The 21,842-nt window shown below is 42.6% G+C and overlaps 1 protein-coding gene across 1 annotated transcript in view; it reads right to left on the bottom strand.

Moving 5' to 3' along the window:
- ACOT13 (acyl-CoA thioesterase 13) overlaps positions 1-21,595 on the bottom strand; it is a 34,522-nt gene extending 12,927 nt beyond the window's left edge. The window contains exon 1 of the mRNA XM_003823201.6: positions 21,462-21,595. Coding sequence (XP_003823249.1) covers positions 21,462-21,542 — 81 coding nt within the window. The 5' untranslated portion in view covers positions 21,543-21,595. The remainder of the gene's footprint in view (positions 1-21,461) is intronic.
- Between the last annotated feature and the right edge of the window lie 247 nt (positions 21,596-21,842).

Raw genomic sequence — 21,842 nt, 5'->3', positions numbered from 1 at the left:
ATGGTGAAATTCCAGACTGTTGTATTTTGACTTTTATTGTATCTCTCACCATAAAAAGATGAGTTCAGATGAACAAAGTGCATAGTGCCTGACACATAGTGCTATGTAGATGTTTTTAAAAATAAACCATTGAAATTTCTAAGTTTTTAAGGTGCACATCATTTAATGACATGCTCCTGTTAGTAAGTCATTTTTAAGATGTGACTTATAGTAACACAGGACTCAGTCACATGCAGTTACTGTGATTTCTTTTACTAATTCTCCCATGGTTGGACATTTAGGTTATTTCCCCTCACACAATTTTTTTTTTTTTTTTTTTTGAGACAGGGTCTCACTTTGTTGTCCACGCTGGAGTGCAGTGGCATGATCATAGCTCACTGCAGCCTCGACCTCCTGGGCTCAAGGGTTCCTCTCACCTTAGCCTCCTGCGCAGCTGGGGCCACAGGCACACACCACCACACCTGGTTAATTTTTTTATTTTTTTGTAGAGATGGGATCTCATTTTGTTGCCTAGGCTGGTCTCAAACTCCTGGGCTCAAGCTATCCTACTGCCTTCACCTCCTAAAGTGTTGGGATTACAGGCATGAGCCACCATGCCCAGCTATTTCCCACTTTTGATATCACAAATAATGCTGCAACAAATTTTTTTGTGCGTAGATCTTTGAAAAAAAAATGCCTTATTTTGTCTTGTGTATTGCTTATACATAAGACAGTTTTAATGACCAATGAACTTGAAAATATCTATTTGTATATCATGTTGATCAATTTTGAATATCACTGCCCTTTTCTAGTCAGTCCAAAATCTATAAGTTTTTCTATTAATAGTAAGTATAAGATCTATTCTTCTGGCTGGGTGCGGTGACTCACACCTGTAATCCTAGCACTTTGGAGGCTGAGGCAGGAGGATCACTTGAGGTCAGGAGTTTGAGACCAGCCTGACCAATATGGTGAAACCCCGTCTCTGCTAAAAATACAAAAATTAGCCAGGCATGGTGGCGCGTGCCCGTAATCCCAGCTGCTCTGGAGGCTGAAGCAGGAGAAATGCTTGAACCTGGGAGGCAGAGGTTGCAGTTGAGCCAAGATCGTGCCACTGCACTCCAGCCTGGGCAATAAAGTGAGACTCTGTCTCAAAAAAAAAAAAAAAAAAAAAATTCTATTCTTACCTTTCTAACCATTTCTGTCTTCTTTACATGCTTTCTTTCTCTCAAGCCTGTATGTCTTTAAGGTTCAGTCCTAAATCTTTACTGCTTCTCTCCAGTGTGTTCCTCCTCTTGACATCTCATTCAGGTATTCACCTTCATCACTCATTTCCATAAAGATGACTTTACACTTTGCCTTCCTTTGGAATTCCACTTCCTTATTTCTATGTGTGTTGGAGTCCACATGGTATTTCTAGATCCTAGCACAGTGCGTATCAGTCGATATTCCCAATGTATGTTCCTCCACATGTTACTGTGGGAGAAAAGTTTCAATGGCAACTAACTTAAACACGATAATGTTAAGCATATTTATTTACTGCAGAACTACTCAAAAGTTTTAATATGTAAAAGGGATACAATATATCCACTTATATGAAGTACCTAGAGTAGTCAGTTCATAGAGACAGAAAGTAGAATGGTGGTAGCCAGAGCTGGGGGCAAGGAGAAATGGAGAGTTATTGTTTAATGGGTCGTAGTTCCAGTTTTGCAAGATGGAAAGACTTCTGTAGATGGATAGTGGTAATCATTGCAAAACAATGAGGATGTAATTAATACTACAAAACTGTACACTTAGAAATGGTTAAGATGGTGTGTGTCTCCTCCAAATCTCCTGTTGAAATGTGATCCCTAATGCTGAGGTAGGGCCTAGTGAGAGGTGTTTGGGTAATGGGGATAGATTTCTCACGAATGGTTTGGTGCCCCTCTTGCTCATGCAAGATCTGATTGTTTAAAAGAGTGTAGCAGCCTAGGTAACAAAGTGAGGCCTGTTTTTACAAAAAATTTTAAAAATTAGCTGGAGGTGGTGGCACGCCCCTGTGGTCCCAGCTACATGGGAGGCTGAGACAAGGAGGATTGCTTGAGCCCAGGAGGTTGAGGCTGCAGTGAGCTGTGAATGTGCCACTGTACTCTAGCCTGGGTGACAGGGTAAGATCCTGTAAGAAAAAAGAAAAGAAGAAGAGAAGAGAAGACAGAAAAGAGAGAGAGAGAAGGAAAGAGAGAAAGAGTGAAAGAGAAAGAAAGGAGAGAAAGAAAAGAAAGAAAGGAAGGAAGGAAAGAAAAGAAAAAAGAATAGAATAAAATAGAAAAGAAAAAAAAGAGTGTGGCACTCCCTCTCTCTTGCCATTTGACGCACCTGCTTGCACTTTGCTTTCAGACATGACTGTAAGCTTCCTGAGCCCTCATCAGAAGCAAGCACCCCACTTCTTGTACAGCCTGCAGAACTGTGAGTCAAAATAATCCTCTTTTCTTTATAAATTACCCAGTCTCAGGTATTCCTTTATAGCAACGCCAATGGACTAACACAGGTATTAAATTTTATGTTATGTGTATTTTACCAAAAATTTTAAAAAAGGATACATCAGTGTTTCCTGAACTCACTCATGAAACTCCTTTTCTAAACAGTACCTCTGATGGGACTCTTCCTTGCAATACACTTTCCATTCCTAGGTTATAAATTCCTAGAGGCCAAGAACTATGGTTAGTATTTCTTTATAGTCCCACAGTACTTAGTTTGCTGACAAATTTAAAAGTGATCTTTATATCAAGAGCAGGACATTTAGTCTGACTGTTAACCTTTTTTTTTTTTTTTCCTTTTTTTAAATTGAGATTGAGTCTAACACCCTATGTTAGCCAGGGTGGTCTTGAACTCCTGCCCTCAAGCAGTTCTCCCACCTAGGCCTCCCAAAGTGCTGGGATTACAAGTGTGCACTATGGTACCCAGCCTGACTGTTAATCTTTGTTCTAAGTCAATGCTTTTCACTTTGTTCTAAGTCAATGCTTTTCACTTTAGCACTATGAACATTTGGACTGCATACTTTTTTGTTGTGGGGGAATAGGGCACAGATTTGTACACTGTAAGATATTTAGCACCACTTCTGGTCTCTATCCATTAGATGCCAGTAGTGTCCCTCAAAAATGTCTCCAGACTTTGCCAATGTCCCTCGGGGAGCAAAATCACCTCCAACTGAGAACAGCTTGTGTAGTTAATATTACCTTAAAAAGTACAGTAAAAGGGCCGGGCGCGGTGGCTTACGCCTGTAATCTTAGCACTTTGGGAGGCTGAGGCGTGTGGATCACGAGGTCAGGAGATCGAGACCATCCTGGCTAACATGGTGAAATCCTGTCTCTACTAAAAATACAAAAAATTAGCCGGGCGTGGTGGCAGGCGCCTGTAGTCCCAGCTACTCGGGAGGCTGAGGCAGGAAAATGGTGTGAACCCGGGAGACGGAGCTTGCAGTGAGCCGAGATTGCACCACTGCACTCCAGCCTGGGCGACAGAGCAAGACTCTGTATCAAAAAAAAAAAAAAAAAAAGTACAGTAAAAGGAAAGAGACCATGTCTACAACTAGATTTATGAATTACTATGCATAAATACATACTTTATCCCTAGCAACTCTGCCTATACAAAACACAAACAGCCACAAAACCTCTTTTAGATCAAATTAGCAAATACAGAGTACCTACAGTGGTATCAATCTGTACAGTTTAACAGCCAGTAGCCACGTCAGTACTGAGCACTTGCAATGTGGCTAGTCTGAACTCAGACGTACTATAAGTATAAAATTCACACTGGATTTCAAAAATTAAGTATGAAAAGATTTAAGACTCAAAAAAATTAAAAAAAAATTTTTTTTAGAGACGGGGTCTCACTTTGTCACCAGGCTGGAGTGCAGTGGTACAATCATAGCTCACTGTAGCCTTGAAATCCTGGGCTCAAGGGATCCTCTTGCCTCAGCCTTCAGAGAAGAGGAGACCACAGGTACGCACTATCATGCCTGGAAAATTTTTAATTTTTTGTAGAGAAGGGGTCTTGCTATGTTGCCCAGGCTAGTCTCAAACTCCTAGCCTCAAGCAACCCTCCCACCTGGGCCTCCCAAAGCACTGGGATTATAGGCATGAGACCATGTCTGCCTGATTAACACTTTTAAACATTGATTACATGATAAACAATATCTTGGATATACTGTTACCTGTATTACTAAAATTAATTTCATCTATTTCTTTTCACTTTTTAAAACGTGGCTATTTTACAATTTAAAACTACAGATATCACTCACATTGTAGCTTACATTGTATTTCCACCAGATAGCACTAATCTGGACACTTCAACCGTACTGCAACTTCTGGGAAACTCTGTATTTCTGGTTCAACGGGCATATCAGTCTTCTTGGAAGGCAAGTTACCATCACTGCCAACTTAGGCAAGGATGTAGTTTATGACTATTCCCGTGTGTCTGTTCAAGGTATGAGGATTTTAACCGGATACTCAAAGGCAATCCAACCCATGGCAAGATTATCACAAGAAGATACACACGCATGAAGTTGTTGAAAGCTTACCAAGGAAAATGACTACAGATTTTTAAGGAATTCAAAGTTCCCCTTAGGCCAATACATCCTTTTCTGGATAACTTATCTTTCAAAGAGTTACTATCAAATAGTATGCCCTTGGATTTTATGCCATTTGCCATTTGAAAACATTAAATGTATTTGTCTAAGTATTATTTCCTCTATTTTTCACAAAAGCCCTGAGAGATAGTTAGGGACAGTTATTATATACGTTGTTACAACACAGCCTGAGTTGTGTTTCAGGAGGGGACCTACACATGACTGCAGCTGATTCTGTGTTTAAACTCCACTTCCAAATTTCCCAGTATTCTATCTTAATCAGAAAAACAGACATGCATGCATTAAAACATTTAGGAAACCCCCTAAACGTTCTTAGGTTAACTAACTCAAGAAGCTGACAATACCAAGGGCTTTTGTTTTTCAGGCTGTGAAAGAAAATATCTTGGGCCCCAAAATCACTAAGCTACAAGGAAAATTCAAGCTGGGAACTGCTTAGGGCAAACCTGCCTCCCATTCTATTCAAAGTCATCCCTCTGCTCACTGAGATAAACGCGTATCTGATTGCTTCCTTTAGAAAGGCTAATTAGAAACTCAAAAGAATGCAGCAGTTGGTCTCCCACCTACCTGTGACCTGGAAGCCCCCTCCCTGCTTCGAGTTGTCCTACCTTTCCAGACCGAACCAATGTTCATTTTATATATATTGACTGATGTTTCATGTCTCCTAAAATGTATAAAACCAAGCTGTGATCTGACCACCTTGGGCACGTCATCGGAACCAACCTTGGCAAAATAAACTTAATTTTTTTTTGAGAGAGACAGTCTCACTCTGTCCACCCAGGCTGGAGCGCAGCAGCACAATCTCGGCTCACTGCAAACTCCACCTCTTGGTGCAAGCGATTTTCATGTTTCAGCCTCCTGAGTAGCTGGGATTACAGGCATTTGCCACCACACCTGGCTAATTTTTGTATTTTGGTAGAGACAGGGTTTCACCATGTTGGCCAGGCTGGTCTTGAACTCCTGACCTCAGATGATCTGCCTGCCTTGGCCTCCCAAAGTGCTGGGATTACAGGCGTGAGCCACCGGGCCCAACTGCAAAATAAACTTTCTAAATTAACTGAGACCTGTCTCAAATTTTTAGGGTTCACATTTGGTAACCATAAAGGGATCTGAGTGGAGGTGCCCCTGACCTTTGACAAATCTCCTATCAGTGCTTGGTACCAGCATGAGCTAACTTTATGGCTCAAACTGACAGACAGGACTAGCTGGATTTCCTAGGCCAACTAAGAATCCCTAAGCCTAGCTGGGAAGGTGACAGCATCCACCTTTAAACACGGGGCTTGCAACTTAGCTCACACCCAACCAATCAGAGAGCTCACTAAAATGCTAATTAGGCAAAAACAGGAGGCAAAGAAATAGCCAATCATCTATTGCCTGAGAGCACAGTGGGAGGGACAAGGATCGGGATACAAACCCAGGCGTTCAAGCTGGCAACAGCAACCCTCTTTGGGTCCCCTCTCTTTGTGTGGGAGCTCTGTTTTCACTCTATTTCACTCTATTAAATCTTGTAACTGCACTCTTCTGGTCCATGTTTGTTAAGGCTCGAGCTGAGCTTTCGCTCGCCATCCACCACTGCTGTTTGCCGCCATCGCAGACCCGCCACGGCGGACCCGACACTGACTCCCATCCCTCCGGATCCAGCAGGGTGTCCGCTGCGCTCCTGATCCAGTGAGGCGTCCATTGCCACTCCCAGTCAGGCTAAAGGCTTGCCATTGTTCCTGCACAGCTAAGTGCCTGGGTTCATCCTAATCAAGCTGAACACTAGTCACTGGGTTCCACGGTTCTCTTCCGTGACCCATGTCTTCTAATAGAGCTATAACACTCACCGCATGGCCCAAGATTCCATTCCTTGGAATCCGTGAGGCCAAGAACCCCAGGTAAGAGAACACGAGGCTTGCCACCATCTTGGAAGTGGCCCACAACCATCTTGGGAGCTCTGGGAGCAAGGACCCCCGGTAACATTTTGGTGACCATGAAGGGACATCCAAAGCGGTGAGTAATATTGGACCACTTTCGCTTGTTATTCTGTCCTATCCTTCCTTAGAATTGGAGGAAAATACTGGGCACCTGTCAGCCAGTTAAAAACGATTAGCGTGGCCGCCGGACTTAAGACTCAGGTGTTACGCTATCTGCGGAAGGGCTTTCTAACAACCCCCAACCCTTCTGGGTTGGGGACGTTGGTCTGCTTGGAGCCAGCTTCCACTTTCAATTTTCTTGGGGAATCCGAGGGCTGACTAGAGGCAGAAAGCTGTCGTCCAGAACTCCCGGCATTAGCCTGTTGAGATCATGGCGCAGCCAGAAGTCTCTACTCAACAGTCGCCCATGCGTGCGCCCCTACCTTTCCTTCTGACCCATACCTCATGGGTCCTGACCACGACTTTCTTGAAAGTGTAGCCCCCAAATTCTCCTTACCTTTGAATCTACTTCCTCTGACCCCTGCCTCCTAGGTACTAATGGTTCACACTTTCATTTCCTCTAGCAAGTTGTATCTCCAAAGGGATCTAGGGAGGCTCTCTGCGTTGTGTCCTTAGGCACCTGGGCTGTAACCCAGGGAGTCTTATCCCTGGTGTCCCTCCTGATTCAGGTATGCAGCTCTCGACATGGGCAGTTATGTGGGACCCGTTCCCCACTACCCTTGCCAGGGCCCCAAGTTTGTAATGGCTGAGAGAGAGAGACGGAGACAGAGGGAGAGACGGAGAGAGAGACAAAGACGGAGTCAAAGAGAAAAAGAAAGAAAAAGATAGAAATAATAAAAAAAAAAGTGTGCCCTATTCCTTTAAAAGCCAGCGTAAATTTAAAACCTGTAATTGATAATTGAAGGTCTTCTCTGTGACTCTATAATACTCCAATACCACTGTTGTCAATGTAAATAAGGGCGTAGCCCAAAAGCACTGAGGCCACTGACAACCTGTAGCTTTCCTATAAAAAATCCTTAACCCAGTAACCCGCGGATGGGCCAAATGCATTCAGTCGGTAGCGGCAACTGCTTTGCTAAAAGTAGAAAAGTAACTTTTAGAGGAAACCTTCTTGTGAGCACACCTCACCAGTTACATTATTCTAAGTCAAAAAAAAGCAAAAAGGTAGCTTAGAAAAGGGTAATGTAACTCCAACCACTGATAATTCACTTAACCCAGCAGATTTCCTAATAAAGGATTTAAATCTTAATTACCATACAAAGGTCCGACCAGACCTAGGAGGAACTCCCTTCAGGACAGGACGATAGATGGTTCCTCCCAGGTGATTGAGGGAAAAAACCACAATAGGTATTCAGTAATTAATACAGAGACTCTGTGGAAGCAGAGTTAGAAAAATTGCCTAATAATTGGTCTCCTCAAACGTGCGAGCTGTTTGCACTCAGCCAAGCCCATACTTACATAATCAAAAGACTATTTCAATCCTGACTCAAAAGGTTCGCTACACCTCTCTGAAACGAATTTGCATAAGAGTATTGTTTATGGGAATGCATCTTGATGGGGCAGCTGGGTTGTTATGAAATACCCAGGAACCCAGCCCAGCTCTAGGACTCACCCCTGAGCGCAAAAGCAATGTCGGGCACGCTGGTAAAGGACCACTAGAATCCAGCAGCCCAGACCCCTTTCTTTGTGGTCAAGAGAGGTGGAAAAATAGGTGCAGGACTGCTACATTGGTGAGCGTAACTAATCCGATAAGCAGAGGTCCATGGGTGGTTACGCACCCTGGAAAAGAATAAGCATTAGGCCCTTAGAGGATGCTTTAGGACTAATGCTCATCGGAAAATGACTAGGGGTGCTGGCATCCCTATGTTCTTTTTTCAGATGGGAAACGTTCCCCACACCCCAAGGCAAAAACGACCTTAAGATGTATTCTGGAGAATAAGGACCAATTTGACCCTCAGACGCTAAGAAAGAAATGACTTATATTCTTCTGCAGTACCGCCTGGCCATGATATCCTCTTCAAGGGGGAGAAACCTGGCCTCTTGAGGGAAGTATAAATTATAACACCATCTTACAGCTAGACCTCTTCTGTAGAAAGGAGGGCAAATGGAGTGAAGTGCCATATGTGCAAACTTCCTTTTCATTAAGAGACAACTCGAAATTATGTAAAAAGTGTGGTTTGTGCCCTACAGGAAGCCCTCAGAGTCTGCCTCCCTATCTCAGCATCCCCCCGACTCCTTCCGCAATAAGGACCCCCCTTTTACCCAAAGGTCCAAAGAAGATAGATAAAGGGATAAACAATGAACCAAACAGTGCCAATATTCCCCGATTATGCCCCCTCCAAGCAATGTGAGGAGCAGAATTCGGCCCAGCCAGAGTGCATGTACCTTTTTCTCTCTCAGACTTAAAGCAAATTAAAATAGACCTAGGTAAATTCTCAGATAACCCTGATGGCTATACTGAAGTTTTATAAGGGTTAGGACAATCTTTTGATCTGATGTGGAGAGATATAATGTTACTGCTAAATCAGACACTAACCCCAAATGAGAGAAGTGCCACCATAACTGCAGCCCGAGAGTTTGGTGATCTCTGGTATCTCAGTCAGGTCAATGATAGGATGACAACAGAGGAAACAGAACAATTCCCCACAGGCCAGCAGGCAGTTCCCAGTGTAGACCCTCATCGGGACACAGAATCAGAACATGGAAATTGGTGCCGCAGACATTTGCTAACTTGTGTGCTAGGACTAAGGAAAACTAGGAAGAAGCCTATGAATTATTCAATGATGTCCACTATAACACAGGGAGAGGAAGAAAATCCTACTGCCTTTCTGGAGAGACTAAGGGAGGCATTGAGGAAGCATACCTCTCTGTCACCTGACTCTATTGAAGGCCAACTAATCTTAAAGGATAAGTTTATCACTCAGTCAACTGCAGACATTAGAAAAAAACTTCAAAAGTCCGGCTTAGGCCCGGAGCAAAACTTAGACCCTACTGAACTTGGCAACCTCGGTTTTTTATAATAGAGATCAGGAGGAGCAGGCAGAATGGGACAAACGGGATAAAAAGAAAGGCCACTGCTTTAGTCATGGCCCTCAGGCAAGCGGACTTTGGAGGCTCTGGAAAAGGGAAAAGCTGGGCAAATCAAATGCCTAATAGGGCTTGCTTCCAGTGCGGTCTACAAGGACACTTTAAAAAAGATTGTCCAAGTAGAAGTAAGCTGCCCCCTTGTCCATGCCCCTTATGTCAAGGGAATCACTGGAAGGCCCATTGCCCCAGGGGACGAAGGTCCTCTGACTCAGAAGCCACTAACCAGATGATCCAGCAGCAGGACTGAGGGTGCCCGGGGCAAGCACCAGCCCATGCCATCACCCTCACATGGCCCCGGGTATGCTTGAACATTGAAGGCCAGGTTAACTGTCTCCTGGGCACTGGCATGGCCTTCTCAGTCTTACTCTCCTGTCCCAGACAACTGTCCTCCAGATCTGTCACTATCCGAGGGGTCCTAGGACAGCCACTAAGTTGTGACTGGGGAACTTTACTCTTTTCACATGCTTTTCTAATTATGCCTGAAAGCCCCACTCCCTTGTTAGGGGGAGACATTCTAGCAAAAGCAGGGGCCATTATATATCTGAACATAGGAGAAGGAACACCTGTTTGTTTTCCCCTGCTTGAGGAAGGGATTAATCCTGACGTCTGAGCAACAGAAGGACAATATGGATGAGCAAAGAATGCCCATCCTATTCAAGTTAAATTAAAGGATTCCACCTCCTTTCCCTACCAAAGGCAGTACCCTTTAGACCTGAGGCCCAACAAGGACTCCAAAAGATTGTTAAGGACTTAAAAGCCCAAGGCCTAGTAAAACCATGCAATAGCCCCTGCAATACTCCAGTTTTAGGAGTACAGAAACCTAATGGACAGTGGAGGTTAGTGCAAGATCTCAGGATTATCAATGAGGCTGTTCTTCCTCTCTACCCTGCTATACCTAACCCTTGTACTCTGCTTTCCCAAAAACCACAGAAAGCAGAGTGGTTTACAGTCCTGGACCTTAAGGATGCCTTTTTCTGCATCCCTGTACACCCTGACTCTCAATTCTTGTTTGCCTTTGAAGATCCTTCGAACCCAACGTCTCAACTCACCTGGACTGTTTTACCCCAAGGGTTCAAGCATAGCCCCCATCTATTTGGCCAGGCATTAGCCCAAGACTTGAGCCAATTCTCATACCTGGACACTCTTGTCCTTCGGTACGGGGATGATTTAATTTTAGCCACCCGATCAGAAACCTGGTGCCATCAAGCCACCCAAGCGCTCTTAAATTTCCTTGCTACCTGTGGCTACAAGGTTTCCAAACAAGATGCTCAGCTCTGCTCACAGCAGGTTAAAAACTTAGGGCTAAAATTATCCAAAGGCACAAGGGCCCTCAGTGAGGAACGTATCCAGCCTATACTGGCTTATCCTCATCCCAAAACCCTAAAGCAACTAAGAGGGTTCCTTGGCATAAGAAGCTTCTGCCGAATATGGATTCCCAGGTACAACGAAATAGTCAGGCCATTATACACACTAAGGAAACTCAGAAAGCAAATACCCATTTAGTAAGATGGACACCTGAAGCACAAGCGGCTTTTCAGGCCCTAAAGAAGGCCCTAACCCAAGCCCCAGTGGTAAGCTTGCCAATGGGGCAAGACTTTTCTTTATATGTCACAAAAGAAACAGGAATAGCTCTAGGAGTCCTTATACAGGTCCGAGGGACCAGCTTGCAACCTGTGGCATACCTGAGTAAGGAAATTGACGTACTGGCAAAGGGTTGGCCTCATTGTTTACGGGTAGTGGCAACAGTAGCAGTCTTAGTATCTGAAGCAGTTAAAATAATACAGGGAAGAGATCTTACTGTGTGAACATCTCATGATGTGAATGGCATACTCACTGCTAAAGGAGACTTGTGGCTGTCAGACAACCGTTTACTTAAATATCAGGCTCTATTACTTGATGGGCCAGTGGTGTGACTGCGCACTTGTGCAACTCTTAACACAGCCACATTTCTTCCAGACAATAAAGAAAAGATAGAACATAAATGCCAACATGTGATTGCTCAAACCTAATGCTGCTCAAGGGGACCTTTTAGGGGTTCCCTTGACTGATCCCAACCTCAACTTGTATACTGATGGAAGTTCCTTTGCAGAAAAAGGACTTTGAAAAGCGGGGTATGCAGTGGTCAGTGATAATGGAATACTTGAAACTAATCCCCTCACTCCAGGAACTAGTGCTCAGCATGCAGAACTAATAGCCCTCACTCGGGCACTAGAATTAGGAGAAGGGAAAAGGGTAAATATATATACAGACTCTAAGTACGCTTACCTATTCCTCCATGCCCATGCAGCAATATGGAGAGAGGGGAATTCCTAACTTCCGAGGGAACACCTATCAAACATCAGGAAGCCATTAGGAGATTACTATTGGCTGTACAGAAACCTAAAGAGGTGGCAGTCTTACACTGCCAGAGTCACCGGAAAGGAAAGGGAAACAGAAAGGAACTGCCAAGTGGATATTGAAGCCAAAAGAGCGGCAAGGCAGGACACTCCATTAGAAATGCTTATAGAAGGACCCCCAGTCCTTCTATAATTGTCCCTGTTTGTAGATGACATGACTGTATATTTAGAAAACCCCATCATCTCAGCCCAAAATCTCCTTAAGCTGATAAGCAACTTCAGCAAAGTCTCAGGATACAAAATCAATGTGCAAAAATCACAAGCATTCCTATACACCAATAACAGACAAACAGCCAAATCATGAGTGAACTCCCATTCACAATTGCTTCAAAGAGAATAAAATACCTAGGAATCCAACTTACAAGGGATGTGAAGGACCTCTTCAAGGAGAACTACAAACCACTGCTCAACGAAATAAAAGAGGACACAAACAAATGGAAGAACATTCCATGCTCATGGATAGGAAGAATCAATATCGTGAAAATGGCCATACTGCCCAAAGTAATTTATAGATTCAATGCCATCCCCATCAAGCTACCAATGACTTTCTTCACAGAATTGGAAAAAACTACTTTAAAGTTGATATGGAACCAAAAAAGAGCCTGCATTGCCAAGACAATCCTAAGCCAAAAGAACAAAGCTGGAGGCATCATGCTACCTGACTTCAAACTATACTACAAGGCTACAGTAACCAAAACAGCATGGTACTGGTACCAAAACAGAGATATAGACCAATGGAACAGAACAGAGCCCTCAGAAATAATACCACACATCTACAACCATCTCATCTTTGACAAACCTGACAAAAACAAGAAATGGGGAAAGGATTCCCTTTTAATAAATGGTGCTGGGAAAACAGGCTAGCCATATGTAGAAAGCTGAAACTGGATCCCTTCCTTACACCTTACACAAAACTTAATTCAAGATGGATTAAAGACTTAAATGTTAGGCTTAAAACCATAAAAACCCTAGAAGAAAACCTAGACAATACCATTCAGGGCATAGGCAAAGACTTCATGTCTAAAACGCCAAAAGCAATGGCAACAAAAGCCAAAATTGACAAATGGGAGCTAATTAAACTAAAGAGCTTCTGCACAGCAAAAGAAACTACCATTAGAGTGAACAGGCAACCTACAGGATGGGAGAAAATTTTTACAATCTACCCAACTGACAAAGGGCTAATATCCAGAATCTACAAAGAACTTAAACAAATTTACAAGAAAAAATCAAACAACCCCATCGAAAAGTGGGCAAAGGATATGAACAGACACTTCTCAAAATAAGACATTTATGCAGCCAACAGATACATGAAAAAATGCTCTTCATCACTGGCCATCAGAGAAATGCAAATCAAAACCACAATGAGATACCATCTCACACCAGTTAGAATGGTGATCATTAAAAAGTCAGGAAACAACAGGTGCTGGACAGGATGTGGAGAAATAGGAACACTTTTACACTGTTGGTGGGACTGTAAACTAGTTCAACCATTGTAGAAGACACTGGCGATTCCTCAAGGATCTACACCTAGAAATACCATTTGACCCAGCCATCCCATTACTGGGTATATACCCAAAGGATTATAAATCATGCTGCTGTAAAGACACATGCACATGTATGTTTACTGCAGCACTATTCACCATAGCAAAGACTTGGAACCAACACAAATGTCCATCAATGATAGACTGGAATAAGAAAATGTGGCACATATACACCATGGAATACTATGCAGCCATAAAAAAGGATGAGTTCATGTCCTTTGTAGGGACACGGATGAAGCTGGAAACCATCATTCTCAGCAAACTATTTCAAGGAAAGAAAACCAAACACCACATGTTCTCACTCATAGATGGGAATTGAACAATGAGAACACTTGGACACAGGGTGGGGAACATCACACACCGGGGCCTGTCGTGGGGTGGGGGGAGGGGGGAGGGATAGCATTAGGAGATATACCTAATGTAAATGATGAGTTAATGGGTGCAGCACACCAACATGGCCCATGTATACATATGTAACAAACCTGCACGTTGCACACATGTACCCTAGAACTTAAAGTATAATAAGAAAATAAAAAAACAGTTGAACTCTAGGGCTGGGTGCACTGACTCGTGCCTGTAATCCCAGCATTTTGGGAGGCCAAGGCAGTCAGATCACTTGAGGTCAGGGGTTTGAGACTAGCTTGGCCAACATGGTGAAACCCTGTCTCTACTAAATGTACAAAAAATGAAAATTAGCCGGGCGTGGTGGCAGGCGCCTGTAATCCCACCTACTCAGGAGGCTGACGCAGGAGAATAACTTGAACACAGGAAGCAGATGCTGCACTGAGCTGAAATCACGCAACTGCACTCCAGCCTGGGTGACAGAATGAGACTCTATCTCAAAAAAACAAAAAAACAAACAAAAAAACCCCCAAAAAACGGTGAACAAGTTTTGTCTAATTCAAAGCTTATTTAGGCCAGGGGCAGTGGCTCATGCCTGCAATACCAGCACTTTGGGAGGCCGTGGCATGCAGATCACTTGAAGTCAGTTCAAGACCAGCTTGATCAACATGGTGAAACCCTGTCCCTACTATAAATATAAAATTAGTTGGGCATTGTGGTGCACGTGTAATCCCAGCGACTCGAGAGGCTGAGGCAGGAGAATCACTTGAATCCAGGAGGTGGAGGTTGCAGTGAGCCAAGATCGGGCCATCGCCTTCCAGCCTGGGTGCCAGAGCAAGACTCTGTCTCAGATAAAAAACAAACAAACAAAAAAAACCCCCACAAAACTTATTTAAAGGTTATGTATACAACAAGGTAAAGGAATCAGGAAATTAGAGAGATGTTGTAAAGGAAGTTATAAAACAAATTTTTTGTGTGTGTGGTAAGAAAGCTTAAAAGAGAAATAATTTTACATGAGAAAGAATAGTGTATGGTAAATTTAGTCCTAAGATAAAAGTTCAAGCATGTCATGAATGGTCTGTGTATGTCACAATAAGAGGATTTGTTTTAAAAAAATTGTATATGATCATGTTGTTTACAATTAAAAGGAAATTGTAATGCTCTTTCTAGAGACTGGGCTTTATGTTAAAAAAGACACATATACACGAAATTATTGGTTAGAAAAATAAACTTTTCTTAAGGGGTTAACTTACTCTTAATAAATTATAAGAGAATTTGCCTGCGAATGGTGGCTTCTGCCTGTAATCCCAGCACTTTGGGAGGCCAAGACAGGTGGATCACTTGAGGTCAGGAGTTGTAGACCAGCCTGGCCAACGTAGTGACACCTCGTCTCTAACAAAAATACAAAAATTAGCCAGGCCTGGTGGCATGTGCCTGTAGTCCCAGCTACTTGGCAGGCTGAGGCACAAGAATTGCTTGAACCCAAGAGGCAGAGGCTGCAGTGAGCCGAGATTGCACCAGTGCACTCCAAACTGGGCAACAGTGTGAGACTCTATCTCAAAAAAAAAATTATAGGAGAATTTAATTTTTTTTTTAAAACTGAAAGTTCAATTTTTATTGCATCTTGCCATTTTTTTTCAGCTTTCTCTCCCCTTTAAAAAGGCACGCTGTCTTAAAGGTCTAAAGGAAGTGTTTTCTTCCAACATCATGTTCTGTGCATTGCAGAAGGTCTTTTCTTTTGCTTTTTGGTAACTGACCTAACAGAGTTTACATTTTGTTGAAATAATTCCTATGTTTACTGAGATTAAAAAAAGATTTTTTAATTAACATGATTACAACTGGGTATTTTCCTGTATGTGATTTTAAAGTCCTTGTGACCTTAGGTTACAGGGCTTTGACTCCTGGGTCTAAAAAGGACACCAAGTCCTACTAAATCTTAAACACTGACAGCAATTGAAGCTGTCATCTTCAGGCCCCGTAGAAGACGCCAATCAAAATAAACTGCATTCCTGAGATACAGGGCCAGAAATTAAAGGCATTCAACTCCTCAAGGCCCAGAGACTATCGAAGAAGAGGTGGGCAGGTAAGACTGTAAGGTCCAAATTTGAAAGATAAAATAAGTTCAGTTTCTCTATAAATTAATGATTAACGTCAAAGGCACAATGATGCAAGATCAGCTTATGGGCCCCTGTAATCAGATTAACAAGGTTTTCTTGACACATTAACTGACTCCTTAATAAAGGTTATAAAGGCTTATGGAAGTTATATCTTTTGTTTTCTTTTCTTTTTTTGAGACGGAGTCTCGCCCTGTCACCCAGGCTGGAACCGCAGTGGCTCAATCTCAGCTCACTGTAACCTCCGCCTCCTGGCTTCAAGCGATTCTCCTGCCTCAGCCTCCCGAGTAGCTGGGACTACAGACACGTGCCACCACGCTCAGCTAATTTTTGTATTTTTAGTAGAGAAGGGGTTTCACCATGTTGGCCAGGATGGTCTTGATCTCCTGACCTCCTGATCTGCCCACCTCGGCCTCCCAAAGTGCTGGGATTATAGGCGTGAGCCACCACGCCCAGTTAGAAGTTATATCTTATGGTCAAGTTTAAAATTTTATAGATTGTTTATAAAATTTTTTAAACTAATTAGCTTCATGCTGTTTTTATTAGGGCTTATTGTTTGGAAAGTTAAGTCTCCTCTCTCAAAGAATGAAGGTTTTCACCTTTTTATGAAATCCTTGAGTTATCACTTTGGTTAAATGAATGATTTATTTTATAATGACCTGTGATCCTATTTTTGTGATATCAGGTGTTTTAAACATTTGATATTTGACAAACTTTCCAAAATCAAATTATAAATTATGTCTTTTTCTGACCTAATTAGTCCTTTAAGATATTAGATTCCCTAAAGTCCAAAAATGGCATAATTTGGCTTATTTGGTACAAAAATTACACAGGAAGCATTGTCAAATATGCGACAGTGTTTGGCTTTCTTTGAGATGTATTTGTATAAATATGTTATTGGTATGTGTTTCAAAATTATGGGAAATTCCTGTAATTCTGATATGACCTAGTGTACATTATCAGTAATAATCATAATTGTTACGTTAAAATTATTGTGTGCTACAGAGGAGAGGTATCAAATTTCCTTGTCAATTGTGTCTTTGACTATGGCTGCCCTAAAACTTTTAGTCATCCACGCACAATTGTGTTGTTTCGGTCCTCTTTAGAAAGTGTTTTTTTTTGTTGTTGCTGTTGTTGTTTTTTGAGATTCATTAAGTGTTTTATTCTTGATAATGTTTTCTTTGTTGAATTTGTTTTTTTAAATTATACTTTAAGTTCTAGGGTACATGTGCACAACGTGCAGTTTTGTTACATATGTATACATGTGCCATGTTGGTTTGCTGCACCCATTAATTCGTCATTTACATTAGGTATTTCTCCTAGTGCTATCCCTCCCCCATCCCCCCACCCCATGACAGGCCCCAGTGTGTGATGTTCCCTGCCCTGTGTCCAAATGTTCTCATTGTTCAATTCCCAACTATGAGTGAGAACATGCGGTATTTGGTTTTCTGTCCTTGTGATAGTTTGCTGAGAATAATGGTTTCCAGCTTCATCCATGTCCCTACAAAGGACATGAACTCATCCTTTTTTATGGCTGCATAGTATTCCATGGTGTATATGTGTCATTTTTTCTTAATCCAGTCTATCATTGATGGACATTTGGGTTGGTTCCAAGTCTTTGCTATGGTGAATAGTGCTGCAGTAAACATACATGTGCATGTGTCTTTATCGTAGCATGATTTATAATCCTTTGGGTATATACCCAGTAATGGGATGGCTGGGTCAAATGGTATTTCTAGTTCTAGATCCTTGAGGAATCGCCACAGTGTCTTCCACAATGGTTGACCTAGTTTACACTCCCACCAACAGTGTAAAAACGTAACTATTCCTCCACATCCTCTCCAGCACCTGTTGTTTCCTCTTGAATGCAGGTCTCCATTAACTTTGGAGATTGTTACATGAGAATAGAGGAAAAACTTTCAGAACTCATGGAGAGCTAAAATGCTCATGAATATCAAGCAGAATAGGAATTAACTAAGGGGACTGAACTAATCTTTTTGACTTTTTGCTTAAACATTGCTGATCTTTTGCTTTGTTTTTCAGAGCCTTGAAACTTTTCTTTTGAGCTATTGACAGCTTTTAACAATTTAGTATACTCCAATCAACAAAATTTGGAGCATATTTGTTTCTCTCTACCTGATTTCTCCAGAATTTGTAAACTATTTGTGAGTATTCTTAACTTGTGCCAATACAGTTATTTGCATAAGTGCAATAAGAATCTGTTTTCATTTGTAACAGGACACAGTTGGAGAAACTGATTATTTTACCAAGGCTTTGAGTGGAAAGGTGTACTTTCCTTTAAGTAATCAAACCTGACTTATGGAGCCAATAAAAGCCCTTGGGAAAACTGGCCTCACACTTTACAAAGTCCCTGTACAGGGTTTCTGATATGTGCTAAGAATGTCATTTTCTGACAGGTCCAGGAGCCCCTGGTTTATCATGGAACATCAAAAAGAGGAAATTCACCCTACTCATAGGTATTTGATGGTACAAATCCATGGCTGAGCTTGGCTTTAAAAAGAATCTTATCTGAGATTCCTTCTATGGAACAAAGTTCCTTCAAAGCCAATTTTAAAAAGCCTATGTGAAAAATAATTATTCTTGCTACACTTTATACAAATAATCTGGTCAAATATAATAAAGCAAATCAGTCCTACCATGATTTGTCTTTAGTAAAAATGGAAAACTGGAGAGAGAAAAATTGTTTCAAAACTTACAGTCCACTTGTTGTTAGATACTAGTCTTGCCTAATTTTTTCAATTTTTATTATTTTCTACAGTTTAGGCTGAATTCTAATTTTTCCTGGCTACAAGTCTCCAAAATAATATTTTAAATTTTTTTCTTCTTTCTTTTCCTTTTTTTTCCTAATTAGGAGTCACTGAAAACAGCTGTGCTTTTGTAAAGCCCTGCAAACTGAAGCTAGACAACTTAAACTTCAGAAGAAAATAACAGCAACCTATTTACACGCATAAGCCACTTTCATACCTGCCTACTGATGTATGGACTTCAGAATAACGTGGCCTATGTATATTTTCCAGGATTGTTCTTTTGTTTGTTGTTTTTCACCCTTCCTCCCCCTATTTTCTCTTCACAGGACATGGGAGTTCACAGCCTTCTAAAAATTAGCTTTCTTAATAACTTGGGACTTACCTGTCTAGGAATAAACCATCCTAGCATGAGAGATCAGATGAAATCTGGGACCAAAGACTCATTTTTCTTCTAAAATGCTTTCTCCAAAAAAAATTTTTTTTTAAAAAAAAGAAAAGGGGGCAAATGTAAAGGAAAATATCTTGGGCCCCCAAATCACTAAGTTAAAAGGAAAATTCAAGCTAGGAACTACTTAAGGCAAACTTGCCTCCCATTCTATTCAAAGTCATCCCTCTGCTCATTGAGATAAATGTGTATCTGACTGCCTCCTTCGGAAAGGTAAATCAGAAACTCAAAAGAATGCAACCATTTGTCTCCCACCTACCCGTGACCTGGAAGCCCCCTTCCCGCTTCAAGTTGTCCCGCCTTTCCGAACCCAACCAGTGTTCATTTTACATATATTGATTGATGTCTTATATCTCCCTAAAATGTATAAAACCAAGCTGTGCTCTGACCACCTTGGGCACATGTTGTCAGGACCTCCTGAGGCTGTGTCACTGCGTGCGCATCCTCAACCTTGGCAAAATAAACTTTCTAAATTAACTGAGACCTGTCTCAAATTTTGGGGGTTCACAAGGTTTAGTTATAAATGCTTCTTATGGAACATGATTTTCTTACAAGCGAGGCAGGAGAATAGGATCTGGAGGCAGGGAACCTAGGGCTGTTTCACGCTGACTTCCTAGAACTAAATTGAAAGTAAAACCCTAACTTCCCACACCAAGTAACAAAAGAACCAGAGGCTTCTCCCTTTCCAAACCCCCACCTTTTCTGTGTGGCAGATGGGAAATTGAAAGTACCTCTGATTGGTTGCAAAAAGCAAAATTACGCTAAGAAGTAAGTTATCCCTTAAAAAAAATTATTCTTTCTGCAACCAATCAGATCTTCCCATAGGAGTGTAACTATGTAACTTCACTTCACCATCTGATTGCACGCCACGTCTTCATTTGCATATAAGGGCAACTTTGTAACTTCACTTTAGCCTTTCATTGGTTGCTTTTCACAGCCACTTCATTTACATGAGATGAGTACCAAGTGGCCAATAGGAGACTTCAATGGGGTATTAGGGCCCCTGAGCTGCTGCTCCACACCCCAAACACAGGAGTGTCCTTTCATTTTCAATAAATCCCTGCTTTTGGCAGGGCATGGTGGCTCATGCCTGTAATCCCAGCACTTCGGGAGGCCAAGGCAGGTGGATCACCTGAGGTCAGCAGTTTGAGACCAGCCTGACCAACATGATGAAACCCTGTCTCTAATAAAAATAAAGAATTAGCCAGGCTTGGTGGCGCATGCCTGTAATCATCCCAGCTACTTGGAAGGCTGAGGCATGAGAATCACTTGAACCCGGGAGGCAGAGGTTGCAGTGAGCCGAGATCGTGTCACTGCACTCTCACCTGGGCAACAGAGCAAGACTCCATCTCAAAACAACAACAAACAAACACCTTCAAGGACTGGCGTGGCGGCTCACACCAGTAATCCCAGCACTTTGGGAGGCGGAGGCAGGCGTTTCACCTGAGGTCGGGAGTTTGAGAGCAGCCTGACCAACATGGAGAAACCCTGTCTCTACTAAAAGTACAATATTAGCTGGGCATGGTGGCGCATGCCTGCAATCCCAGCCACTCGGGAGGCTGAGTGAGGCAGGAGAATCGTTTGAACCAGGGAGGTGGAGGTTGCAGTGAACCGAGATCGCGCCATTGCACTCCAGCCTGGGCAACAAGGGTGAAACCTCATCCTAAAAAAACAAAAACAAACAAACACCTTCGGGCTTTGTGAGTGCTGGTCTCAGAAAAGCACTCAGTCTTCCTCCAAGGGCTAACTTACTTCTTCAGGAGTTGCGTGCCTTTGAGAAATTTCCCAAACCACTACAGAGGAACAACTTCTCCCTTCGTTCACCACTCTACCAAGCACTTGGCTTTTGTACCTTATTGCAATTATTTATCTTCTAATCTTCTAGAGCCTAGAGAATTAGACTGTAATGTGCCTTAAATGCAGAGGTTTCTCTTACTCTTCTCTGGAGCAATGCAGACGTTTGTTGGTTGAAGGATCAAACTCCAAAGTCCCTCCCAGCCTTGGAACTGAGGAATTCTGTCTCCACGAGTCATAACCATACTTATCTATGTTTAGATAGAGAACTTACGCGTTCGACCCAGCATATTTAGGGGCTCCATTAAAGTAATAATCATTATTACTAAGGTGAATTTACAGGCGTACTAGAACACAACCTAACAAGAGATAATTATTCAAAGCTCACAACGGCACCAAGCACGGTGCTTTCTTTTCCTTCATTAGAAGCCACGGCTTCTCCCATACTTTTCCCATACCTTTCCCAAAACTCTCTCAAAATTGCGAGCCTTGGTCATGGCCTTTATCACCTCCCGCAGAGACTGAGTCATGCTGGTCATCGTGGACGGTTTTCCAGCCTTTGGGCTTTGCGCAAGAACGAACTTCGGAAGAGCTGGAAAGTCCAGAAGTTAGTGAAAGAAGGAGGACACAAAGGGCGAAGAGCCCGCACCCTTCTCCGCCCCTAGGAGCGCAAGAGGCCGGGAGTCAGGCGAGCTGGCAGCCCCGGTGGTCCGCGATTTGCTCACTGACCTTCCTCGCACCGTTGTGACGAAGCGCGCATGCGCGCTTCGCACCCACCGCCCCGGCGGCTCCCTTCCTGCGCACCTGCACCAGTTTTCCGAGAGCGGAGCGCATTTCCC

Source organism: Pan paniscus, chromosome 5 (genome assembly GCF_029289425.2).
Source record: "Pan paniscus chromosome 5, NHGRI_mPanPan1-v2.0_pri, whole genome shotgun sequence".
NCBI lineage: Eukaryota > Metazoa > Chordata > Mammalia > Primates > Hominidae > Pan > Pan paniscus.
Note: the sequence above shows the minus strand (reverse complement) of the source record. Positions and strands in the feature narration are given on the sequence as shown.